Genomic DNA, 21,222 nt, shown 5'->3' with positions numbered 1-21,222 from the left:
GCTTGCAGCGCGCCCGTAAAAAGGATTACTCGTGGCCTCTGTGCCCTCTGAAAAAAGGGAGAACCACATACCTCTGTGGGCAGATGTGTGTTTCAAGATTTTTCTACTCGAATTGCGAAGAAGATTAATTCGTTGATCCTACCTTTGTTACATTTTTTCTGCTAATCACAGGAACGAGAAACAACGAACGAAAAATCGTCGATGTTCTCGATGACTCTTTACTAATGCTATGTCTATATTCGTTCCTACGTATACGAAGCTTCCTCGTGGTGGATCTAGTGAACGGGGGCATGCAGGAACCTGTTCAGGCAAGATTTTATTTCATGGAAAATATCTGTATTTACAATGTTACATGACTATCTTCCCACTTTGCGGATACACGTACGCGCTGGCTCAATTTACAGCCGCGTATCGAGCCCTGATCCCTCTACGCGCTCCTCCAGCGATGCTTTTTCTAAACGATCGAGTTAGAGACGCTCTTAGAGTCGAGATCCTTTCCTAACACCTCGAGACTTTCTCACGACGACAGCGTATCTACACATTCGTGTTCCAGTTCTCAGTCACCGTCGATACCAATCACACTTGGTATGACCGCGAAAAATCGACCATTTCCTCGAGCACTACCACTACATCACCAAGTTCCTAACACCTTCGCTCGACCCTTCTCTCAACTCTCTATTGCAAACATTATCGTTTCATCGATATCACATTTATAACATTTAAAGTCACAGACTCGTTTACAAATCCCTTCAGTAAGGTCTCCATACATCGTTCCTTTGCTCGTTCTCTTCGCCCATAACTCCGATCTCCAGCCTGTTGCTGCTGATCGTCAGATTACTGCCAGCGATTGTGACCTGTTCCTCGCTCAAATCACCATGCAGATGCAGATGAATCTGGTTCTGGTTCACCGTGCTGTACAACTGTGGATAAAGGACCATTGGCGCTGGACTGATGTAATTTTGGCTTGGATTATTATAGTAGCCTTGGTAGTTTGGATTGTAATTGTGTGAGGCGACCGGGACCGGCGTAGCTGGTCCAGAGGTCCAGGAACCGTAGTGGTAACCTGGACTTCCGCTGCCTGTCCCACCGCCCGCGAAGATGTCTGGATCGCTGGTCTTGCTGGGTACCAATGGCAACGAGGTCGACGAGGTTCCGTGACTTGGATACATGGAGACGCAGTTCGGCGTGTACGTGTCCTGTTGACTGTCTGACGGAAGAACTGCAAGATTTGAGACAGACTGTGCAGTTGTTGTTAGATATGTAAGTTTCTGCTGAAGGAATGGATACTTGGAGGCTGTGGCTGAGGTTGAAGCGTGGTTGAAACGAGTAAGTTAGTCGAATGGTTTTTATACAGAGGATATTTCAGATATTTCGAGAAAAAAGCATAGACGTTTCTGGTTGTAGATCAGGACAACCGGTGATCTCGAATTGAACGTGTTAATTGATCCAGATCGTTAGAGAAATAGTTAATCAATTAGAATTTTGTATTGCACGAGATAAAGATTTAAGATACACGGATCCAGAGAACAGTTGCGAATGCTATTTGCAACAATTTTAGAGGAAAATAATGGATTAATAACTATAGATATTGGTACTTCTACTATTTTTTAGCGCGACCCTCGTTGAATTAAATGGTATGAAATCTAAGTCTGACTTAGTAGCTAGTGTGTGTATAGTATGTATGACGTAACATATAGAATATAATAAATAGAAAATGAAATATGTAATAGAAGGTATAGTTGGAGAGGCAATCCAGATATTATCAAAAACGTATTAATATGAATATTCGTTATGTAAGTATAATTGATGAGATTTGTTGAATATGTGAGTTCTTTACTCATATCGATCTAAGGTTTCAAATATGGAGGTTTAATAATTTCCTTATGGTGTTTCAGGTTTATCTAGTTTTCCTGTACCTGAGTGTCTTTGTATTAATGAGCGGATGTGTAGGTATATGTATATCTAGAACTAGAAGTGTTTGTTAAGAGATTAAAGGTGTTCTGTTTGGAGCGATCAAACAGGTGTCAGCAATTTCGCTGTGATAACAATTATGAGCGACGTATGTGAGAATCTGGCAAAAATAACAAGATTATACGAATTATTCGTATTTTACTGGTGTTAACAAGTGGTTACGTCACACAGAAGAGGAAGAACGCCTTCTTGGAAAATATTCTGCGTCACAACAGCGTAGAGATGGCTAAATATCAGAATTTTCCTTTAGATATGAATGCAAATCGCTGTTTTGTATTTAATCCTTTTACAGTGTAATAAAGTAATGAAAATGTTTAGAACGAACAATTTGAAAAACAATTGTTCCTTTACCTACGATTTTAAATAAAATTTAAAATTACTATAAAATCGCTATATCTGATGGTTTGCTTTCGTGCTATACACTGAAAGGATTGAGAAATATTTTGGTACTAACCAGTGGGTAATGGTACCGGTTCCGTCGTGGGATGATGAGAAAGGGCTTCCCCTGGATACGAAAACGCTCCTCCAGGAATCGGCGAAAACGAGCCACCACTGCTTACTGGTGGAGCTGGATAAGAAGATGCTGCAGATGGGTAAGTCCACTCTGCAGCAGCCGTACTCGTATCTGCAACAAAAATCATTGCAATCCATTAGAAAAATTCTTTAATAATCATACTGTGGTTATTTACTCGAATTCATATCGTTATGAGAATAATTGAAAGAGTAAATTTGTTATATCTATTATATTTGAATATTTTATATATTTTTGCCAATTATGTGCATTTTATGTATGTATAAATATCTGAGAGTTATATATTTCTCTATATACCTTAATGTATCATACATATGCAATCTATGTATATTCGCACCTTTAAATTTCCCATAAACGCATAATAATTCGCATAATATTTCTCAGTATACCGACAATGAATACAAACGTTGGATACTTTCAACTCATAGGACGGGATTCCAAGGAGAAGACTCATAGGCGATTGACTCGATTCTACGCACTGTTTGTAAAATGGTAACGGTGTTCTGAGTGAGTAACTCCGTCAGATTAATTGAAATGACTCACGGAGTCGAAGTATGCCGGAAGTCTAAATGATTGCTAGTACACGTTAATTGGTCACGGATGTTTATACAAATTTATATTTCCATGAATGCAACTAAAGAATTGGAACTTTGGGAAGCAGAGGCAGAGACTCATTTCGTTCATTAAATATTATAACCAGCCTTGCAATTTTAATAAATTTAAAAATGCAAAGATGCGTAGAATACATATAATAATAGGCAATAGTATATCAAATATCTAAAATATACTTGCTGCTGAACTGAATTGTGAAAAACAATCGAGGTTATTACTATCGAAATTTTATAAAATTCAAGAAGGAAACATCGCTGATTACTGATTAATTATAGATAATTTTTCATTTTCATGTAACATACAAAAGACAAGTATATTACTCATGAACTTAGCTACTCGATTTATAATTTAACACTCCATACTCTGGATATTTCACGTAGATACACATCTTTTCATATTATCTTCATTTTTGCAATTTAAATTTCTCAAAAAATGCAAAAACATCTATCCGTACTAATCGGACATTTAAAAAATACGTGACTTTTCGTAGGTCCAGCGTAAGAATCACAAGGTCTACGTCATTTATACCAAGTAATTATCCGATATTAATTATCATCTCTTGAAATATTTATCGCAGAGTACGCGACTTCCGTCGGACGTGCAATGAATTTCCAAGTACCTACCTCCGCGGTAATGACGAGACGAGCAACCGGTAAAAGTTACGGAAATACAGAGAGGAAAATATCGCACGCTGAGTCAACGATGATTCGGCAAAATTATTACTCGCCATTATTCCGTCGAAGCTGAACGCGACTGACTTGTGATTATGAAATACGTATTCTCCAGAGATCGAGAATAAAGTTTCACGAAAAGAACCAACATCGACACACAATATTTCACTCCCCCCTTTTTTTTATTCGTCCTCTCAATTGGCCGTTTCAGCTTTCATTCGACATCTGTAACACTATAGTCTGCTTCCTGTTGGCCTTCGAGTATTTATTCAATGATTCGATCATTTCTATTGGTCGTTCTATTTTATAAAAAAAAAAAAAAAAAAAAAAAAAGAAGGAAAAGATTATAAAACGTTATTGTATCGCGTACGATACGAGGAAACGTTTAGGAAGTCAATCAAAGAGTTCAAGGAACTTGTGTTCGCAGGTTTGTCTCATGTTTGCAGAGGTGCATACGTGATGACTATAATATGAGAGTCGTTCACTAGCGGGAAGACTCGGTGGAAAGCCCGGGCATTGATGATTCTCGGCGGACAGTCGTCGGCCCGATGACAAAACACGCTTTCTCAAGGGCGCGTTCGTCGCCCAGCCACTTCCAAGAAGGACTATTACCAGAAAGTAGTTTCGAAAACTCCGGATTTTATATTGTCAAAAATTTTCGAAACCAGCGTTTTGTTCACAGAGTCATTTCCTACAATTGGATTAATATTATTAGCGAAATTTTACAAGTCACAAGTTGCAATTTAGAATTTAGATTAAGCATATACATATCCATTCAACTGTAGTGTTAGAAATATGTCAAAGTAGATATTAAGCAAATTTGCAACTAACGGAAAATAGTTAATTTCCACTATACCTGATTTCCAATAAAAATGAAAATACGATGAAGTCACGCCTGTTATGCATTATTGTAAATACAAGGAAAGATCTTCGAATCAGAGTCAGATTTCACCAGTTCAGTCAGCTTGGCAAACTGTGTTTCACCTAAACGTAAAAAAATACAGTTCTTACGAAATTAAGTATTCCACAGATATGCCACAAGATTTTCCTGTTTGAGTGAAAACGGCTGATTCGGCCGAGCAGATCGCGTAGCTGCAGAATAAAGTCGAATTTTACAGAGATTTGACTCCGATTTCCCGCGGCAAATCGATCGATTGTCGATCCGTCTTACTCGGTCGACAATAGGCGAGAAACTTACATTTTACAGTGCGAATGGAAAGCAGGAGAACCTTTCGGGTCAAGGCGGGGAAGTCGCCGAGAGAATTGATTAGAAAACCGTCGATTTTAATAGGCGATAAATCACGGGTTTCGCCATTGACTTGAACTGCACGCTTCGTAGTCCCGCGTTGGATTATGAGGGGCTGCTGGCCGCGCAAGAAACAGACGGCGGTTTTGTAATTAACGGTTGCTAATTCCCTCGTAAACCTACGGACAGGCCTTTACACTCCGCGAGCCTTCCAAGTCAAATTATTTAACCTGTCGAGGCTGAACTCAATGGCAGCAGCCTCTTTAAAACGTTTCCTGTATTTTACTTTGTTGCATTAGAGTGTCGTTTATCGAGAAGTCTCGACGTTTATGGCTTCCGTGAAGGATTAAGCGAATCTCACGTTTTCGAGCTGATCGCTTCGACACTCGAATATTGTCAGTCTATAAATTATACGACTTATATGACGTATTTTGAAACGCGTGGGAATTAGAATTAACACGCTGGAATTCGTGAATTTTCGTAGTGGAGCTGAACGTGTCAGTGTTCCCAAATATTCTTAACAATTGCGACAAAATTCAATTTCTACGAACTTGTCTGAGGACAATTGGCAACTAAAAATACACTTCGATAAATGAAGTTCAGATAAACGGCTTTTACGCAAACAGAGTTCTATTGTAATCGCGAATCGACTATAATCTTATTCCAATAAAGAAAAAGCGTTCTACTGGATTGCGATAAACACGAGTTTGATGAAATATTATAAAAATCTCGGAAGCTAAGCTACTTCCTTACCGAAGAATTTCCTTGTCAGCTACGCTTTGATTCTCGAGGAAGGCGTTCGAACCGCCACGCCGTAAGATCAGGTCGAGGTCGCGGGTGGAAGATCCGCTAGCAAAACTGTCGTTACGCCTACCGACCAGAGAAGGTCGAGGTCGTTTCGGAATTCTCAAAAGGGACCGCGCACCGTGGGGATGGGGGCGTGCGGGTGATTACCGAAAATGGCCGTGTATTTGCCGCAATTACCGGAACAACGGTAACAAAACAAAGCACACCAGCATGGGTCGACCATCTGTTGGATAATAGTCCATTTCGAGCCTCTTCAGGGAACAGGCTAGTTCTATGAATCATGAAAAAGAGGAGATCGAACTTGCCTTGAGATCCGACCAAGGAAGATATCAGGTGGATATTTGATCATTCTCTACTCATCCTTATTCACACATTGTCGATCTCTTGAAAAAATTTCATTTACACACTGAACCACGGTACCATTAATCGCTAAATGAACAGTTTCTATGAATTACGGAAAAAAGGAAAGAAGGAGATCGAACTTGTCTCGAGATTCGATCAAGAAAGACATCAACTGTGATATCCAATCGTCTTGTATTCACTTTTATTCACAACATTGTCGGTCTCCTGCAAGAATTGAGTCATACACTGAACCACCTTGGCAGATAAAATTAATCGTCAAAGAGAAGGTTTTCATAAATCAGAGGAACAAAGAACAAAGTTGTCTGAAAACCTCTTCAAGCATAACATCGAATGAAATATTCATTTCATTGGAAACATCATTCCCTATTCGCTCCTGTTCCCGAGCGAATTGCATTGTTTCTAAAAATACAGTTGTACACCGAAACATCCTCTCCAAGATCAAGTAGATCAACGAATAAGAGATTAAGAAGCGAAGACAGATCATTGGTATGAGATGAAATCGCGTTATTCTCGACACTCGGGATTTCATAGTTCCATCGTTTCAACCGCAGACACTAGAGATTTGCAATGTTGAGTAAGGACAACTTTGCGGATCGAACTTTCCCATAGACCATTTCCATTTATCGGTGATCTCGATATCGTTACAGGGTTGGTCACCGCGCTCGATCGACAAGCAGACGACTCTTTGAAGAAATCATAAGGTGTAACATCGGCGTTGATCCTGACCAAAGGAACGCACGAGTCCTGACCAAAGGAACTCCGAGTTGTTTACTACTTCCTTCTCTTTGTGTCTCTCTTCCTCCTTCCCTGGATCTCTGTCCGTAGCTCTGCGGGTGTGAAACCACAGTGAGGTGGTTTTGGTGCTTAGTCTCTCGACCAGCCATCTACTTAACGAACCGTCCATCGACCGCCGTCATTTCGTCGTTTCTCGGTTTCTCTCCCACCTAACTCTCCACCCCACACCGAGCTTCATGCTACCGCTAGCCCGTTCCTTCGATCGGCTTCATCTTCTTCTTCTTCTTCTTTCAACGATCGAGTGGTCTGCCGATCATCTATTCCACAAAGAAAGTGGCAACACGATAGTAGATACTTTGGATCGTTTCCATTGTTGGTAACTAACAAGCTGCATAGAGTAGGATATGGTAAGGGTTATTTTAATCGCCTAATCTCCAATATCTGAACCATTTCTAGACTAATGGTACGCTACGTCCTAAGATAGCTTTTACAGCGACCGTCGGTAATTTGAATCTCTCTAGCATCGTTGAAGACACTACGAGATTATAATTAAAAAGCTGCTAAAATTATATCGTTCGTTTCTTTATCAGTTCTTATATAATTTCTCCTCGCTGACTCGAATAACTCTACCTTACCCTCCCAGAGAAGTTGGGACACTTTTGGAGTTTCAAAGTCTAGAATACCAGAGACAGGAGACAAAATATCCAAGGAAATTGTCCTTGACACGTTTTAGGCTGCTGCTTTGTGCACCCTAACCTTTGGCCTGAGCCAAGAATTTCAACCAAGCGAACTCTCTAGTACCAAAGTGCAGAAGTATGAACGTCCACGTCTTAGCCTGAAAATACTTAAGCTTCGAACGTATTTAGAACATGGAACATTTTGAAAGCGGAATTTTAAATTGCAAATAGATACGAACTTGCTGGAGTCTGGGAGTTTTTAGCCAGCGTAGAAAAGAAGGTTTGGGGTCGAACAGGAAATATTTTCATACCAGAACTTGCAAGTGGAAATAAATGCTGCCTTGTCAGAACTTGGAATTCTTTAGTCAGTGGACACATTGTAAGAAGAAGTTTCGGAATCGAAAAGAGGACGAACGTTACGAACAACGTCGAACAGACGAAGCCGTGGGGCTTCGTTTCCCACCGAGATAGATGCTCGTTTGGTCGTGTAACGTAAGTCGATATTGCGTCGTCTCGATATTCCTGCTCGACACGAATGTCGACACACGCTAACCGTATGTGTATGACACATATCAAGAGGCCGCGTGTACACTGGTAAACCCTGCATAACGTCCATAGAGGAGAGAGAGAAGTCTTACGCATACGAGCGGCCAGGAAACTCTTGTTGCCTTGCGTATCGCTTACCATCAGCGATTTCTTCTTATACACCGAGTATCCTGTCCCGAGGATAGTGTTTCCCCTCGATGACTTCGGGATCGCGAGCAACCGACTACCAGCACGATCGTTATTTGACGTCCTTGCTAACTTAATAATCTACGAGGAAAATCATTCTTTCCATTCCTCTCCTAATCTTCTAACCTTACAACTTAGAATCGGAACTACAGATCGATGTATGCAGCCTATAGTCTTGTGTCACGATCTATTATAAAAAAGAATCAAGAATTTCAAATTTAGAACTAGAGATCGATATAATATATCGTATGTGTGTCCTGCATGATGCGATGTACCTCAATGACTTTTTTCTAGATTTACTACGTAAAAATCGACTTATTTCACGAAATTCACGCTGTTCGTTCCAAATGTTGCTTGAAAGTGAAGTATCGAAAACCGTGTTAAATTAGTGACTCGCATCGATCAATTTGTGCGAAGCGAGATTAGATTCAATCTTTGGATACAATAGAAAAGAAAGCTGATAAAATGGATACAGACTGATCAGTCTTAGATGACGTGTAAGAAGAGTCCTCGTTTTACCACGTGAAGATTGTTGACTTGGAGAGAGAATTTTTAGAAAATTCTATCGAAAAGAGTATTACTGTGTATTCCTAGATGCGTATCGTTGTATCTCTAAATATCCTTTAAACGCGTAGAAATCCGAAAGTTCCGCAAAAAAGGATAACGAATCCACGATTGATACAACGATATTCGGTATTATTCCCACACGATGTACGACGATTGAAGTTGCAACACACGAAACGTGAGAAAGTAACAACGAATCTGGAAGAAACGCGAGACGAATGGCGAAGTTGCCGGCAATTTGCAGAAGGACCATCCACGGTTCGTCAATCTCTCAAAAGTAGGCGGCTTTCGACGACGGTTTCAATGCCCATCCACTGCTAATTTCGTTCATCCTGCTTGCGTTTTCGCGCTGTACTCTCCGTTCTTCGTTATTTTCCATTCATCTCTCCATTCATCTCCTCCAATCGTTCTGAAAGAAGAAAATCTGTTTAACAGGGCGTCGGCCGCAGAAGAGGCGAGTTTTGCACGCACGCATCGCCGCAATTTGCTCCTGAAAACGAACAATAGCGGCACAAGGAGTCTCCGGCGCGTTCGACTGCGGAGAAAAAGATCTCGGGACTCTGTTCCACCTTTTCTCTTTTTTCTTCGTTCCGCAGCCGCTCCTTCTGTTTTTCCCCTTTGTCCCGTCGCCTTTCAGGAGACGCCTTTCGCAACTTTCATTCGAGCCTCTTCCACACGCGCCTCGTAATTTCGAGGGTGAATGAAGAGCATGAATGGAGAGGCCCCATCACCGGCGTGCCCGGAAATTCACGGGCCCCGTACTCCATTTCGACCGATTAGCATCGGTAGACACGCGAATTTCCTAGCTTCTTCTTCTTCTCATCCTCTTTGGATCTTCGCGTCGATGCTTTATTTCTCGCGTTATAGTTGTATGTTAAACGCCAAATAAAGTAATTTGCGTCTTGTTTTCTCAAAGTGTTTTATGGGTATATGCACTATGTATGCTAAAACTTTTACGAGCGCGGAGAAAGAAAGCAAAACTTTCTGAAATTTCTTTCGCATTACGGTGCAACGCGACTATTATGATTGCATCGATATTTGATAATAATTGAAAATCTTGTGAAAGTTTGACAGAGATCGATAAAGTATTTAAACGATAATTCATTTCATTAATAATCCATAATATTCATTGGTGTCGCTACTAACACCAAGTATATGTTTCACTCAGCTAGGTATGTTATATACGTATTAATGTTTTATGAAATATTTTAAAACTTTTATGTATTTTAGTTTCGAACTGGTTTCAAATTTTACTCTTGCAACAAAGTAAATAAAATTTTCAAAAGTTTCATACAAGACACGTAATATATTATTGAATTACTATGTAGAATATATCCTCTTTGACTATGGAACCATAGATTTTGATTGTTAAACCCTGAGACACTCTGAATAATCAAGATTATTTTTAGTTCGACGTTATATCGAAGGCCTGTACGACACAAAAATATAAGAGTCGTCAATTACCTTGAAGAATTTCAAAGAAGATGTTCGCGTGCAAGCAGAATACTTTGCGGGTTCGAGCCACCATTCAATTTGGCCGCATGAAGAACCGAAAGGAGCCTTCCAAATCTCCATCACATATATTACATTTTTGCGCAAAATAAACAGATTTACCTTAAGGAACAAGAAAGTATCTACCTTTTATGTTGCTGCAAGCTACGAAGGGAACGCGAGATCGCGAGATTTCAACGAAAGCGTCGTCGATCGGTGGTAATCAATTGATCACGGGTCGATCGGATGGTTGATTGGCGTTCAATTAAGATTCGACTGGAAAAAAAGCAGGTCGAGGTAAAGACTCCTCTATACATCTCCGATACTTCACTTAGTTACCATTTGTCGTGGCGAGCTCAAACGAATCGTCTGTCTTCGAATACGCTTTTTCAGGAACCAACGACGCTATTAGAAAACTGTTTTCCAGCTTTGTTAAACATCAATCGACGCCCGTGCTGGATTTCCGATCGATAGTTTGCTGAACTCGTTTCTACGCTATTTCGTTCTTTGCCGAGATAATTATTATTACATTAAGATTAATGTTTTTGTTCGAGACGCCGAACATGTTACAAGTCGATGAATTCATCGTAGAATCGGCTAAATGATAACAGATAGATTCATTTAAAGATACAAAGGATACGTTGAAATCTGAGAGGTACGACCACATAGATGAGATTTCTGACTGTTATAGGATGTTCTTCGTGCGAGAAGTGTTACTGGAATAACGAGTAGTTCGGGAGATAATTGCATGCAAAACTTCAAATAGATCACCTTATATATGAGACATTGAGATTGAAAAGTGGACGAAGCCAACGCTGAATAATCTGAAAGGAAATACTGTACCATTGACGATAGAATCATACAGATCTTTTAATATAAATCGAAAGAGTACCATGAAACCCTCAGAAATATTTGAGAAAAAATAACGTGCGGTAAGTAATGTAGGAGCTAAAGATATGGAGCTAATACGTTAAGTAACGTGTATGGTAACCTAAAATGTAATAAACTGCACGAGTCAGAATTGACCCGCCTTCGCCGCTTTATGATACGCTTTATTGGAATGAATTAATGCTATATAAACCGTTGTTCAGAAAAAGCGTGGCTTAATGGATTTTGCTCTCAATGTAAGTACATACATACTTGTGTATCGAAGAAAATGAATAAAATTCATGGCCAGGAGGTTCCTTGCGGCGAAGACTGTATGGTTCGATCGCGTTAAAGAATCCTCACCCTGATGTTACAGTTCACGCCCGCCGGCGTAATTCAATTTGGCCCCGTATTGTTCGACATCTAACGAAGGAGAGGAAAAACGAAGAAAAGACGGAGAACTGATAGACGACCAAAATCGTCTGCAGGTAAAATGAGAGGATCTTTCGAGATCGGGACGAAGATCCGTGCCCTCTCGAGCGTGGATCACGTAACTGCCTCCACCTCTTCTTCCTCTTCTTCTCCCTCGACTTATTCTTGCCTTGCTTAGTCTTCTCCTTCTCCTATTTTTTTCTCCTCTGCTTGCTCTCCTTCTCTCTCCGGACACGATCCAGCCAATGTACCTGAGATGTTACGAGTACAGGAATTTTGTGTAACGAAAAGAAGGCTGGCCAGTATGGGCTTCCTTTCGATCCTAATTCGTCTACTTTACCGGTACTTCCGTTCACCATCTCGGTGGTTCATCTCGTGCTTTTCTTTCCCTTCCTCTTTCCTTCAAATTCGTTTCACTTTTCAATTCTCTCTATAAATACGTCTCTTTGCTTTTCTCGTAACGTCGTGTTTTATTTTTCGAATTGTCGCAGGTATGATGACAAATTAATTTCATTTAGATTCTGGTTGAAAAGCTTCGTGGAAAGAGGAATATAAAACAAAATGGCATGTTTGAGTAACGTGATACTTGAAAAACTTTGTTTTATGCCTACAAAATACAGGACATTCTGTACTTTTTCATATTTAAAAAATAAACGAATCGAATAATTATTTAATCGTGTGAATACAAAGTATATTAGACATTATACTCTATATATGTACGGTAAATCTATTTAATAAACTTAAGAATTCTATAATTTAATATAACATTACTTGAAAAATTTGAAACCCATTCTACACAGATAGCATGGTATGTCCCATATTATAAAACCTTCCGTAACGTAATTGGTTGAATTTACAACTAACCATTTCTCCATTTTATACGCTTGCTAAGCTTTATTGTAAGTTAACAAACGTAAATATGCGTTTGTTAGCGATGACCCTGCGAGATTAAGATTTTTGCATGAGAGTCGGGCAAGTCACCGAGATTAATGGCAACATTAGCATCCCTGGAATTTCCGGGCTTCGAAATCGCGTCGACTATGTAAAGTCGGTCTTGAAAGTATCGTGGGTGGTCTTAGAGCGGAGACTTAGTCACAAAAGCGGTTGGATTTCAACGAGATCTAACAAGAACATCAAGAAGAAGAAAGGAATCATCTTGTTAAAATCATAACGAAACAATTTTCTTAGCTATGTTTTCGCGTAATAAAATCATAAATTTTTTAAATAACATATATATAATGACATATATATAATTTCATTTTATTTAAAATGATCAGAATCAAAGACTTGATGGCAAGGTCGTGATTAGAATCAAGAATGAATACCAAACAGCTGCGACCGGTTGGGAAATAGTATGGTAATTCGTTGTGAGGATTTCTGCGAACGGCAGGACATTACGAGAAACGTGGTGGGACCTTTAAATCCTTTTGCAGAAGCCAACATCATTTACGGTTTGGCCAAGTAACGGGGAGGAGCGCGAGACGAATGGAGAATGAGGCGAGGAACTCATTATTAAATAGAAGCTTCTGCTTCGTGCGAGCATCTGATCTCTTACTGTACTGTACTGTACTGCTCTTCCCTTTTTAAGCACTGACACTCCTCTGTTTCTAATGTTTTGTTATTTTTAGATTTATCAAAATAAATATACAATAGAATATTAACTGTTGGAACATCGATTACTGCAACATCGATTAATGAAAAATCTGAGAGTGGTTTGGAAAGCAGAACAGAAACTGAGGAAAATCGGTATATTATTATGTTGATTATCTTTTTTTCCTATTTAATATTATCTAATATTTAGAAAGTAACGCGTGAAATATGAAAATCAAACTATTCAACTCTACCTTTTGCCAATTGCTCAATTTTATTGTAAATGTATAATTAATATCGAATGCCTCAAAAGATATATATATAGTCATAAATTCTGGGGTGTATTTTAAAAATAATGTCTCGAGCGCTCAAACTTCTGTACTTAAAAAAACTCGATATCAAAACAAATAACAGTTGTAAAAGTGCAGCGTGTGAAAATTTGCAATTTCCTTCTAGGACGCGATGCACCAAGAATTCCTCAAAAAACAATCGAAACACTCGATTCAATGAGATAATCCTGGAGCAGTCACGATGCTTTTTATCTCATGATGAAAGAAACTGTTCCAAATAAATGACTGTTAATGGTAAAACGCGAGATGAACGTGGTCGGAAGTGCAGTTTTCCGTTTCTTCAGTCGACTAAGCGCTTATTATTGCAACAAGCCTAGCCGTCTTTTTATATCCAAGATTTTCGAGAGTTTTTGCTCCGATGTTTCGGTAGGATGACGATCTCGGGAAGCGGGATCCTCTGGATCGTGAACTGCTTTCTCGCTTCGCTCGTCCGGCTCAATTCTTTCTACGTTTCGAGCCGGCGGATCGACCTCGATCGATTTGCTCGAGATTGTCCCTCGATCATCTCTCAGATCGATTCGAACGAGTATCCTGATGATTGCCGGACGCCTCGATTTTCGGCCAGTTCATCCATCAGCCAGCCAATCGATCCACTTCAGAAATTTTTATCCACGCTGACTTTCGCAATTCGTTTGCAAAGCGTGTCGTTATTTAGAGAATATTATTTCTTGGAAGCTATCTTTTCTATCGATTTAATAGTTTAACAGTGGATTAAAACGATGCGGCAATAATTTTGCTGTAAAACTTGAGCCTTCCAGAGCTGAATTTTCTTGAGCTGCGAAACACAAATTCTTCTCATATTTCGTATATATCTATATTCATACGTAATATCCGTATATTTTCTGATATTTCTTCTTTTATAAAAATTCCATTTTCACTAAATGTCTCTAGAAATCAGCTATATTCTTAAAATACCCACAAACGAATTTTTCAGTGGTAAGCAGCCGGGGACAGTGTACGTCGAACGAGCGGAGAGCGTCGTGGGAAAAGCGTGGATGCGTTCGGGGCGAAGGGTTCGATTCAATCCACCCTCCTCCCAAGAGTAGCCCTCGTGCCAAAACTCGTCTATCTCATCCTAGATTCTCAACTCTCTCTCTCTCTCTCTCTCTCTCTCTCTCTCTCTCTCTCTCAACAATCAAATAAATTGTAACAACTCTCTCTAACAAAGAACAAGAAAAAAAAAAGAAAAATAGAAAACGCGATCTTCCGATCTTGAACAACAAGGATCTTAGATAATAAAGACAAAATAGAGACACCAAATAATAAAAAGTGATTACGCTCTATCGCTTATTTGAGTCAGCTTGTCGTCTACTGGATGTTTATCTGCTGGATGGAGCGATCAAACACGATCGAATCACGAGGCAACGAGGAACCTACTTCCGGCTATCTCCGGAAAGCACCTCGGTTGGATCCTGAGCATTTGAAAGGGGGAATACATGGAAACGAAACGTTCCATTCGTCCCGGTTATTATCGCGGTCTTGGCCTAGCGGTCACCACCGGTTTCCTTGAGTCGTCCGCCAAGTGCGCGCCTGATTGGACGGACACGAAGGATGTCGTGTCACCAGGATACGCGATAAACCGACAGGCGATAAAGTTCACCGAGCACCGCAGCCCAGGGATTTCTGAAATTCCATTTTGCGGAAGCCGAGGATCTCGTCCAGTTCTCCTTCCATGATCCTGAATGTACTTATAATGGCTCGCAAAAGTATATCAACACTTATAGGAAGCTCTTATGAACATATATTACGTGTATTACATGAAACATTAAAAAATTTCATTAGCACTGTAATGAGGCACGACTACTATGGCTGTGTATCGGTAAAATTTGAAACCAATTCGAAGATGTACGTAGAGGTTTTAAGATACTTATCGCAAGCACATACTTTGTAAAGATCGCTGAAGTATTTGAACAAGTATTCGACAAGTATTCGCTGTATTAACGAGCCACATATTCATCCTTAGCAATAATAATAATAATACTGCGTTTAAGAGCAGTATTCGTATTATATGCTAATTCTTTACTAACCGTATGTTTGCAGTGAATGTCTTGTAACCTGTACACATTTTCAGGTTCCAGTTTCAGGTTTCAAGTTAAACTCTTTCATACGTTTCATATGTAATACAAAGTTTTCTACGCTAAGTGTTGAAATAGCTTTTGTGAGACACTGAAAACCGAAAAGTACTTGAATCTTTCCTAAAGCTGTTTGATACTTGGAATAGAGACTCGTTGAAACTTTTCATTCTACGGATCATTTTTTCTTAACGAAAGGGAAGATTCCATTCAGGAAGTGTGATGTCCTGTTGCAACGTACGAAGGGTGCGTTTGCATGAATTCAAAATAGAGTTTAGTGATTGGTCGACTGCGAGCAGGGAAATAAGTAGCAAGGCGCAACAACGGTCGTGGCTGTCTGGGACGACGGTGGCGACGGATTTACGAGTTTAATTAAGTTCTGCGGTCGCGTTCGTCATTTCGGTGAGCATCGAAGCCTCGTTTGCGACCAAGTTTCCTTACTTACACGCGTCCTGACTTATAGTAAGCGAAAGGAGCGTTAAAATTCCCACAAATATGTGCAAAGTATACGAAGGAACTTTTTCAACTCTTACGAGGCTAATGGTACGATATGTGCCAAAGTAACTTGTAGAAGATTATTGGGTTACTATAATTTTTCTCACGCAATTCACCTAATGGAACCCAGAACCCAGTACCTCCAACGAACCACATTTCACATTCTGCAGTTCACAGTCTGCAACGATACATCGACGTATTCCAATATTAATTACAGCTAAAAAGATCTTAACTTTACGAATGTCTGTGCACAATACGTAAAAGGGATTATATTAATGTTGAAAGAAAAATTCGTCTCTAAAAAGCTAGAAAACTGAAGCCAAGAATGCTTGATGCATTAAAATCTCCAGAAATTTGTATATACCAGGAAACATATTTTCTAAGAAATAAGACCCAAGACGTCGATATTTTCTCGAATCATTGTGAAAATAAGAGCAAGCCGACTTTCATAGTTAATGATGTACTTAAAGAGGGTGTTGATTGCACGTTTCCTAATGTGTCACGGATCCTTTAGAGTTCCCGCGGCAAGTTTAAGCTTGTACGTTAATAACCTGCTGATAGAGCATGATAGGGGTTGGCGTGTTGCGAGGGAGACTCGCGAAAGGAGTGTGTGTGACACTTTCCTAATTGCCTGGCAACTTCTCTGCCTCGCACCCCTTTAAGAAAGGTAACCCTTTCCCCGTGCAGACCTCAGACGCTTCGAAGGCGCCGACGTGACGAAGAAATTTAATCAACCACACGTGATACCAGCCGCGAGAATTAAAAAGAAGTACCGCGTTCGAGAGAATGGCAACTGACTTTCCAGATGAAATTCTATGCGAATCCGGCCGCAGCTTGACATTAAACGACAAAGGCCTCTCTTCCTTCTCTTTCTCTCTATCTTATTATAGCAGCAGAGTACCGTTTAACTAAAATTCCCAACCATCCCAAGGAAGAATAATGATTCCGTACAAGCACGCACTAGCCTTCCATTAAGCCCCGTCGGACAAAATCTTCGTTCACGAGTAAGAAACACGACAATCATCAGTAGGTGGAGAAAAAGGCAGAGAAACGAGCAGAGAGGTAGCCGTGTTCTCTGCCACGAGTGGAGGCACGTGGGAATCGCGAGATTCGAAAATCTTTGCCTCCTTCGTTCCCCCTTCGCTTCTTCAACTTTTCTATCCAATTACCGGTAAATAGATACACAAATATATTTATGCGATCTTTATAATCGAAGTTTCCGGGTATGAATTGCGTTTTTGAGTCAAATAGAGATCACAAATGTAAAATATCGCGAGTGACGTTTCCTGCCTGATAAATTCTACAGCGAAAATATCTCTGCATCTAATCTTGAGTAATTTAAATACACGTTTCTGTCACCTTATGGAATATTTAGGAAATATTATTGGCATTAATCGCGAGGGCTGAATCAATTATGTTAAATCAACGTAATAACTAAACCAATGTTATTTGCCCCTTGCAGAATATCGTAGATTTTTCACCTACATATTTTCAATATGTTGCAATCTATCAGATTACTCTAACCATTTTTTCCAATCATTTCATTCTGAAACTCTTCTGTCTAGTCATCGAATGAAATAAAGATCCGAAAGTTAATTATCTATCGTATCGTAAAGTTAAGAAATTTGCAAAAAGTGGATCACTTTAATCTTTAAGAAGCACACTCGTGAAATAACTTGATGCGACGACAAACTGTTCCTCTCCTTTTTTATGCATCTTGCCTCAAAAGAATCTCGACTAGTTTCGACACTAAACGGTAGAAGACATTGTCTAACATAATTTAACGTAATTCCTTGCTGTTGCCCGTTTCTACGTTTTCTACGACGCGACGTCTCGAAGAAAGCAGCCGAGCGAGCAAGCGAGACAGATCCACCGCTTTCGGGTTGCGACTACGAGTAAACGTCGAGGCAGACAGAAGAAGTGAGCGGAGAATATACAATCAGCGTGATTGTTTGACACCCCATAATCAGCATCCTTACCCCTACTACGTCAACAGCATCTTTGTCTCTCCTGTCCTCTTTATTTTCTCTTCTCGCCCCTCTCGTTTCGACCAACAGGCAAGAGGACTTGCAACCTTCTTCCTTCGATTCTCTGCACCAGCTCTTCAGGTACTCGGCCCGCTTGCCACTGGCAGAGCCTTATTACCCCGATCACGACTCGAGATGAGACTCCAGGGAAGAAGACGAGAAACGGACACGGTTATATTATAAGAGACAGGAATAACGCTCGCTTCCCTTTTTTCTTCACCTGCAGAAACCTTCTAGCCAAGATTGTTGCTGTATGAGCTTGTTTCTGGTGCGTTTATGACGAATAGAAACGTGTACTGTGTTCGAGATTGGAAAGAAGGTTGGCGAGCGGAATGCTACTCTGATTGGAACACTGGCTCATGAAAGTATTCCAATACTTGTCATAGGAAATTTTTATGCCCATATCGTATGTGTTATATTCTGGAATTTAATTAACACTGTGATGAGAAACAACTGCCCTGATTTTAGTGGTAAAAACATAAATGATTCCATTCGTTTCGATTACCTACTTAATTTATCTAAAATCTTGTCAATGAAGTTCCAATCGAATTACTATAGTCGTCAATATACTATTGTTAATCCCTCTTTTTCTACAATCCTTGCAAACAATCGCCGAAAACTTTTTCTCTATACTTTTAATCGTTACCTTGCATACAAAAATTTCACCGATTAATCGCTTCTCTGTGGTGGTAATCTATGGTAATTCATATGAATTATCATATTTTCTATGAAACTAACAGGTGTTCCAATATTTGTAGACAGCGATACATGTCTCTTGTCCTTGTGCCATCCTAATAGCCACAATCTTCTTAGCCACAAATAGTTTGCATCTCGTTGTGATACTTCATACAGTAGAAAGTATGTATTACCACGTTACTCGTTTGCCGAAAACAAATACAGAAATTTCATCTAACCTAATAGCTAGAATGCGTGTTTTGATTTATAGAAAGTTTAAATGCGCAAACATGGATGGAACGCGCATAATACTTGCAAAAGTATGCGAAATATCCAAAGTGCTATCCTCGTTATAATATTCAGTGGATGGGACGAATCTTTCCCTAGGCCCTGGCTCTTTAACTGCTTAAAAAACTAAATTTGCATAAATACACGCAGTCTACCAATAGCGTTGAAAATTTCCTCGTCTAGTCAGGCACGGCAGTTTGATTCATAGTCCGTAAACGTAGCTGGCCGAGTCACGATCGACAGTGATCATGTAGGTGAGATTTAGAGAGCAATCACGTGAAGGAGAGACCGGTGGCGGTGCAGAAAGAGAGACGAAATGGCGAAGAAGAAGAAGATTACGAAGAAGATGGGGAGCAAGAGGGAGGAATAGAGGTTCGATTCAACAACGTCTGGCATCGCAAGCGAACCGAGCCCGAAACAAAAGGAGGAGTTCGTGCCAGCAGCGAACGGCAAAAACAACATGGATCCAGCTCTCGATCGATCGATCGCTTCTCGATCGATCCCTGGTATTACGCAGACGTGCACGTGAGTCGTACGTGAGTGCACGGGCCTGTCTTGTAGGTTGTACGGACTGTAAATTCAGTGGGGATCACTGAATCGGTGGCCTGCCTCGAAAACACCGAAGAACAGAGAGACTCGGCTACGATGGGAGGAGACGATGAGGAGGAGGAAGAAAATTGCATCCACCGACGCTCATTTCGCACTCTGAGCTCATTCGTACGTGTGCCGGCCCTTGCATCTGCTCATTAGGCGTGAAGAAAGAGAAGAGCAAGAGAGGAGAGATGAATGAGCGACTGCTAAAGCAAGCATTTCGCCTGAGATTTCCATTCATGTGATAGGCGTATAAATAGTTACATTACGGGCGAACGAACCCAATCGTGACTCGAAAAATGTACTATCTTCCAAACCTTTTGAGGTCGCCAAAGTAACTTTTTCGTGATTTTATTGCTTGTAAAGCATTGGCAAAAGAAGTCGTAGCACATACTCTTATTTTTCAACAAAGGGTTCTTTTTCGAAGAGTTTCTTTAATTGTATCAAATTTTTGTAGTCAGATTCGGTAGTCTTGATATTACGAGTAAAATTTGTAAAATTATTAAGAGGATAAAAAAATACATGTTTCGTGCCAGAACTAAACACAGAAACAAGTCCGATAATATGATATTAATTGACAAAGTGCTAAATCTCAAAACTGTTTCCCTGCGAAAGATAGGAAGTGCGACCTATCCTGTACTTCCCCTGTAATCTTCATATAACACACAGTTATAACACGGTTTGGTCACAAACAGTGGGTTAAAGAAAAGATGTAAACCACTGTCTTGCATGAACCAAAGAAGAATGGCGAGGGAAAGTTGGCTTCCCCAGATGAGGTAATTACAATGGTGGCCGATCCAGGAAGGTGACACGGGTGCAGTAAAGTTGGCCCGGAAGGTAGCACGATCGACGGAGAAGGTAGCGGAGGTCGAAGAGGAGGAGGAGATTAGGGCAAAGAGAAACCGCAACGTAGCTTCAAAGAGGTCTTGCCAGCTAGGGGCGCGTCTACTTAACTTTGATCAGGTCGAGACCGCTGATGCGAGACGAGCCATGCAGAAATAAACTGGCTGCCGAGTTTCCCGCCTTTTTGCATCTTGAATTATCGACTCTTTCGATACCTTCACTGGCCTCGAAATATTTCTTAAAAAGTTACCGCTTAACCTTGTCAGATCAATTTAAACCATTTCCAGAAATTTTCGAGAATTTTTTCCACCCAGAGACTATGATTCATGATGAATGATGAGGAAAAACGAATCAAACGGTGGATAAATCTGTTTACTGAGCACAACGAGAATGTAACAATGCGAGGACAGGACACTTTTGCCTCGTGGTAGAGAGATCCAACGGTGAATCGTGGCGGAGATCAGCGAGAGAAGAGATGGAAACGGCAGGTTGAACAGGTCGTTATTACGTTGAATTAGAGGGTGCAGAGCCGGAACGAGGTATGAAACTATTACCTCGCGAAACGGCAGACTCCCCCCCCCCCCCTCTTGA

General features: G+C 40.4%; 1 protein-coding gene across 3 annotated transcripts in view; it reads right to left on the bottom strand.

Moving 5' to 3' along the window:
• Positions 1-298: 298 nt before the first annotated feature.
• Positions 299-21,222, bottom strand: part of LOC100745555 (protein lozenge) — a 38,467-nt gene continuing 17,543 nt past the window's right edge. For all 3 annotated transcript variants that reach the window (XM_024371520.2, XM_033323967.1, XM_003493947.4), the window contains 2 exons: positions 2,426-2,596; positions 299-1,219 (listed from right to left, as the gene is read on the bottom strand). In XM_024371520.2, the coding sequence (XP_024227288.1) occupies positions 750-1,219; positions 2,426-2,596 (641 nt within the window). In that variant the 3' untranslated portion in view covers positions 299-749. The remainder of the gene's footprint in view (positions 1,220-2,425; positions 2,597-21,222) is intronic.

This window comes from Bombus impatiens, unplaced genomic scaffold, assembly GCF_000188095.3.
Source record: "Bombus impatiens unplaced genomic scaffold, BIMP_2.2 scf_1417, whole genome shotgun sequence".
NCBI lineage: Eukaryota > Metazoa > Arthropoda > Insecta > Hymenoptera > Apidae > Bombus > Bombus impatiens.
This window is presented reverse-complemented; position numbering and strand designations above follow the sequence as displayed.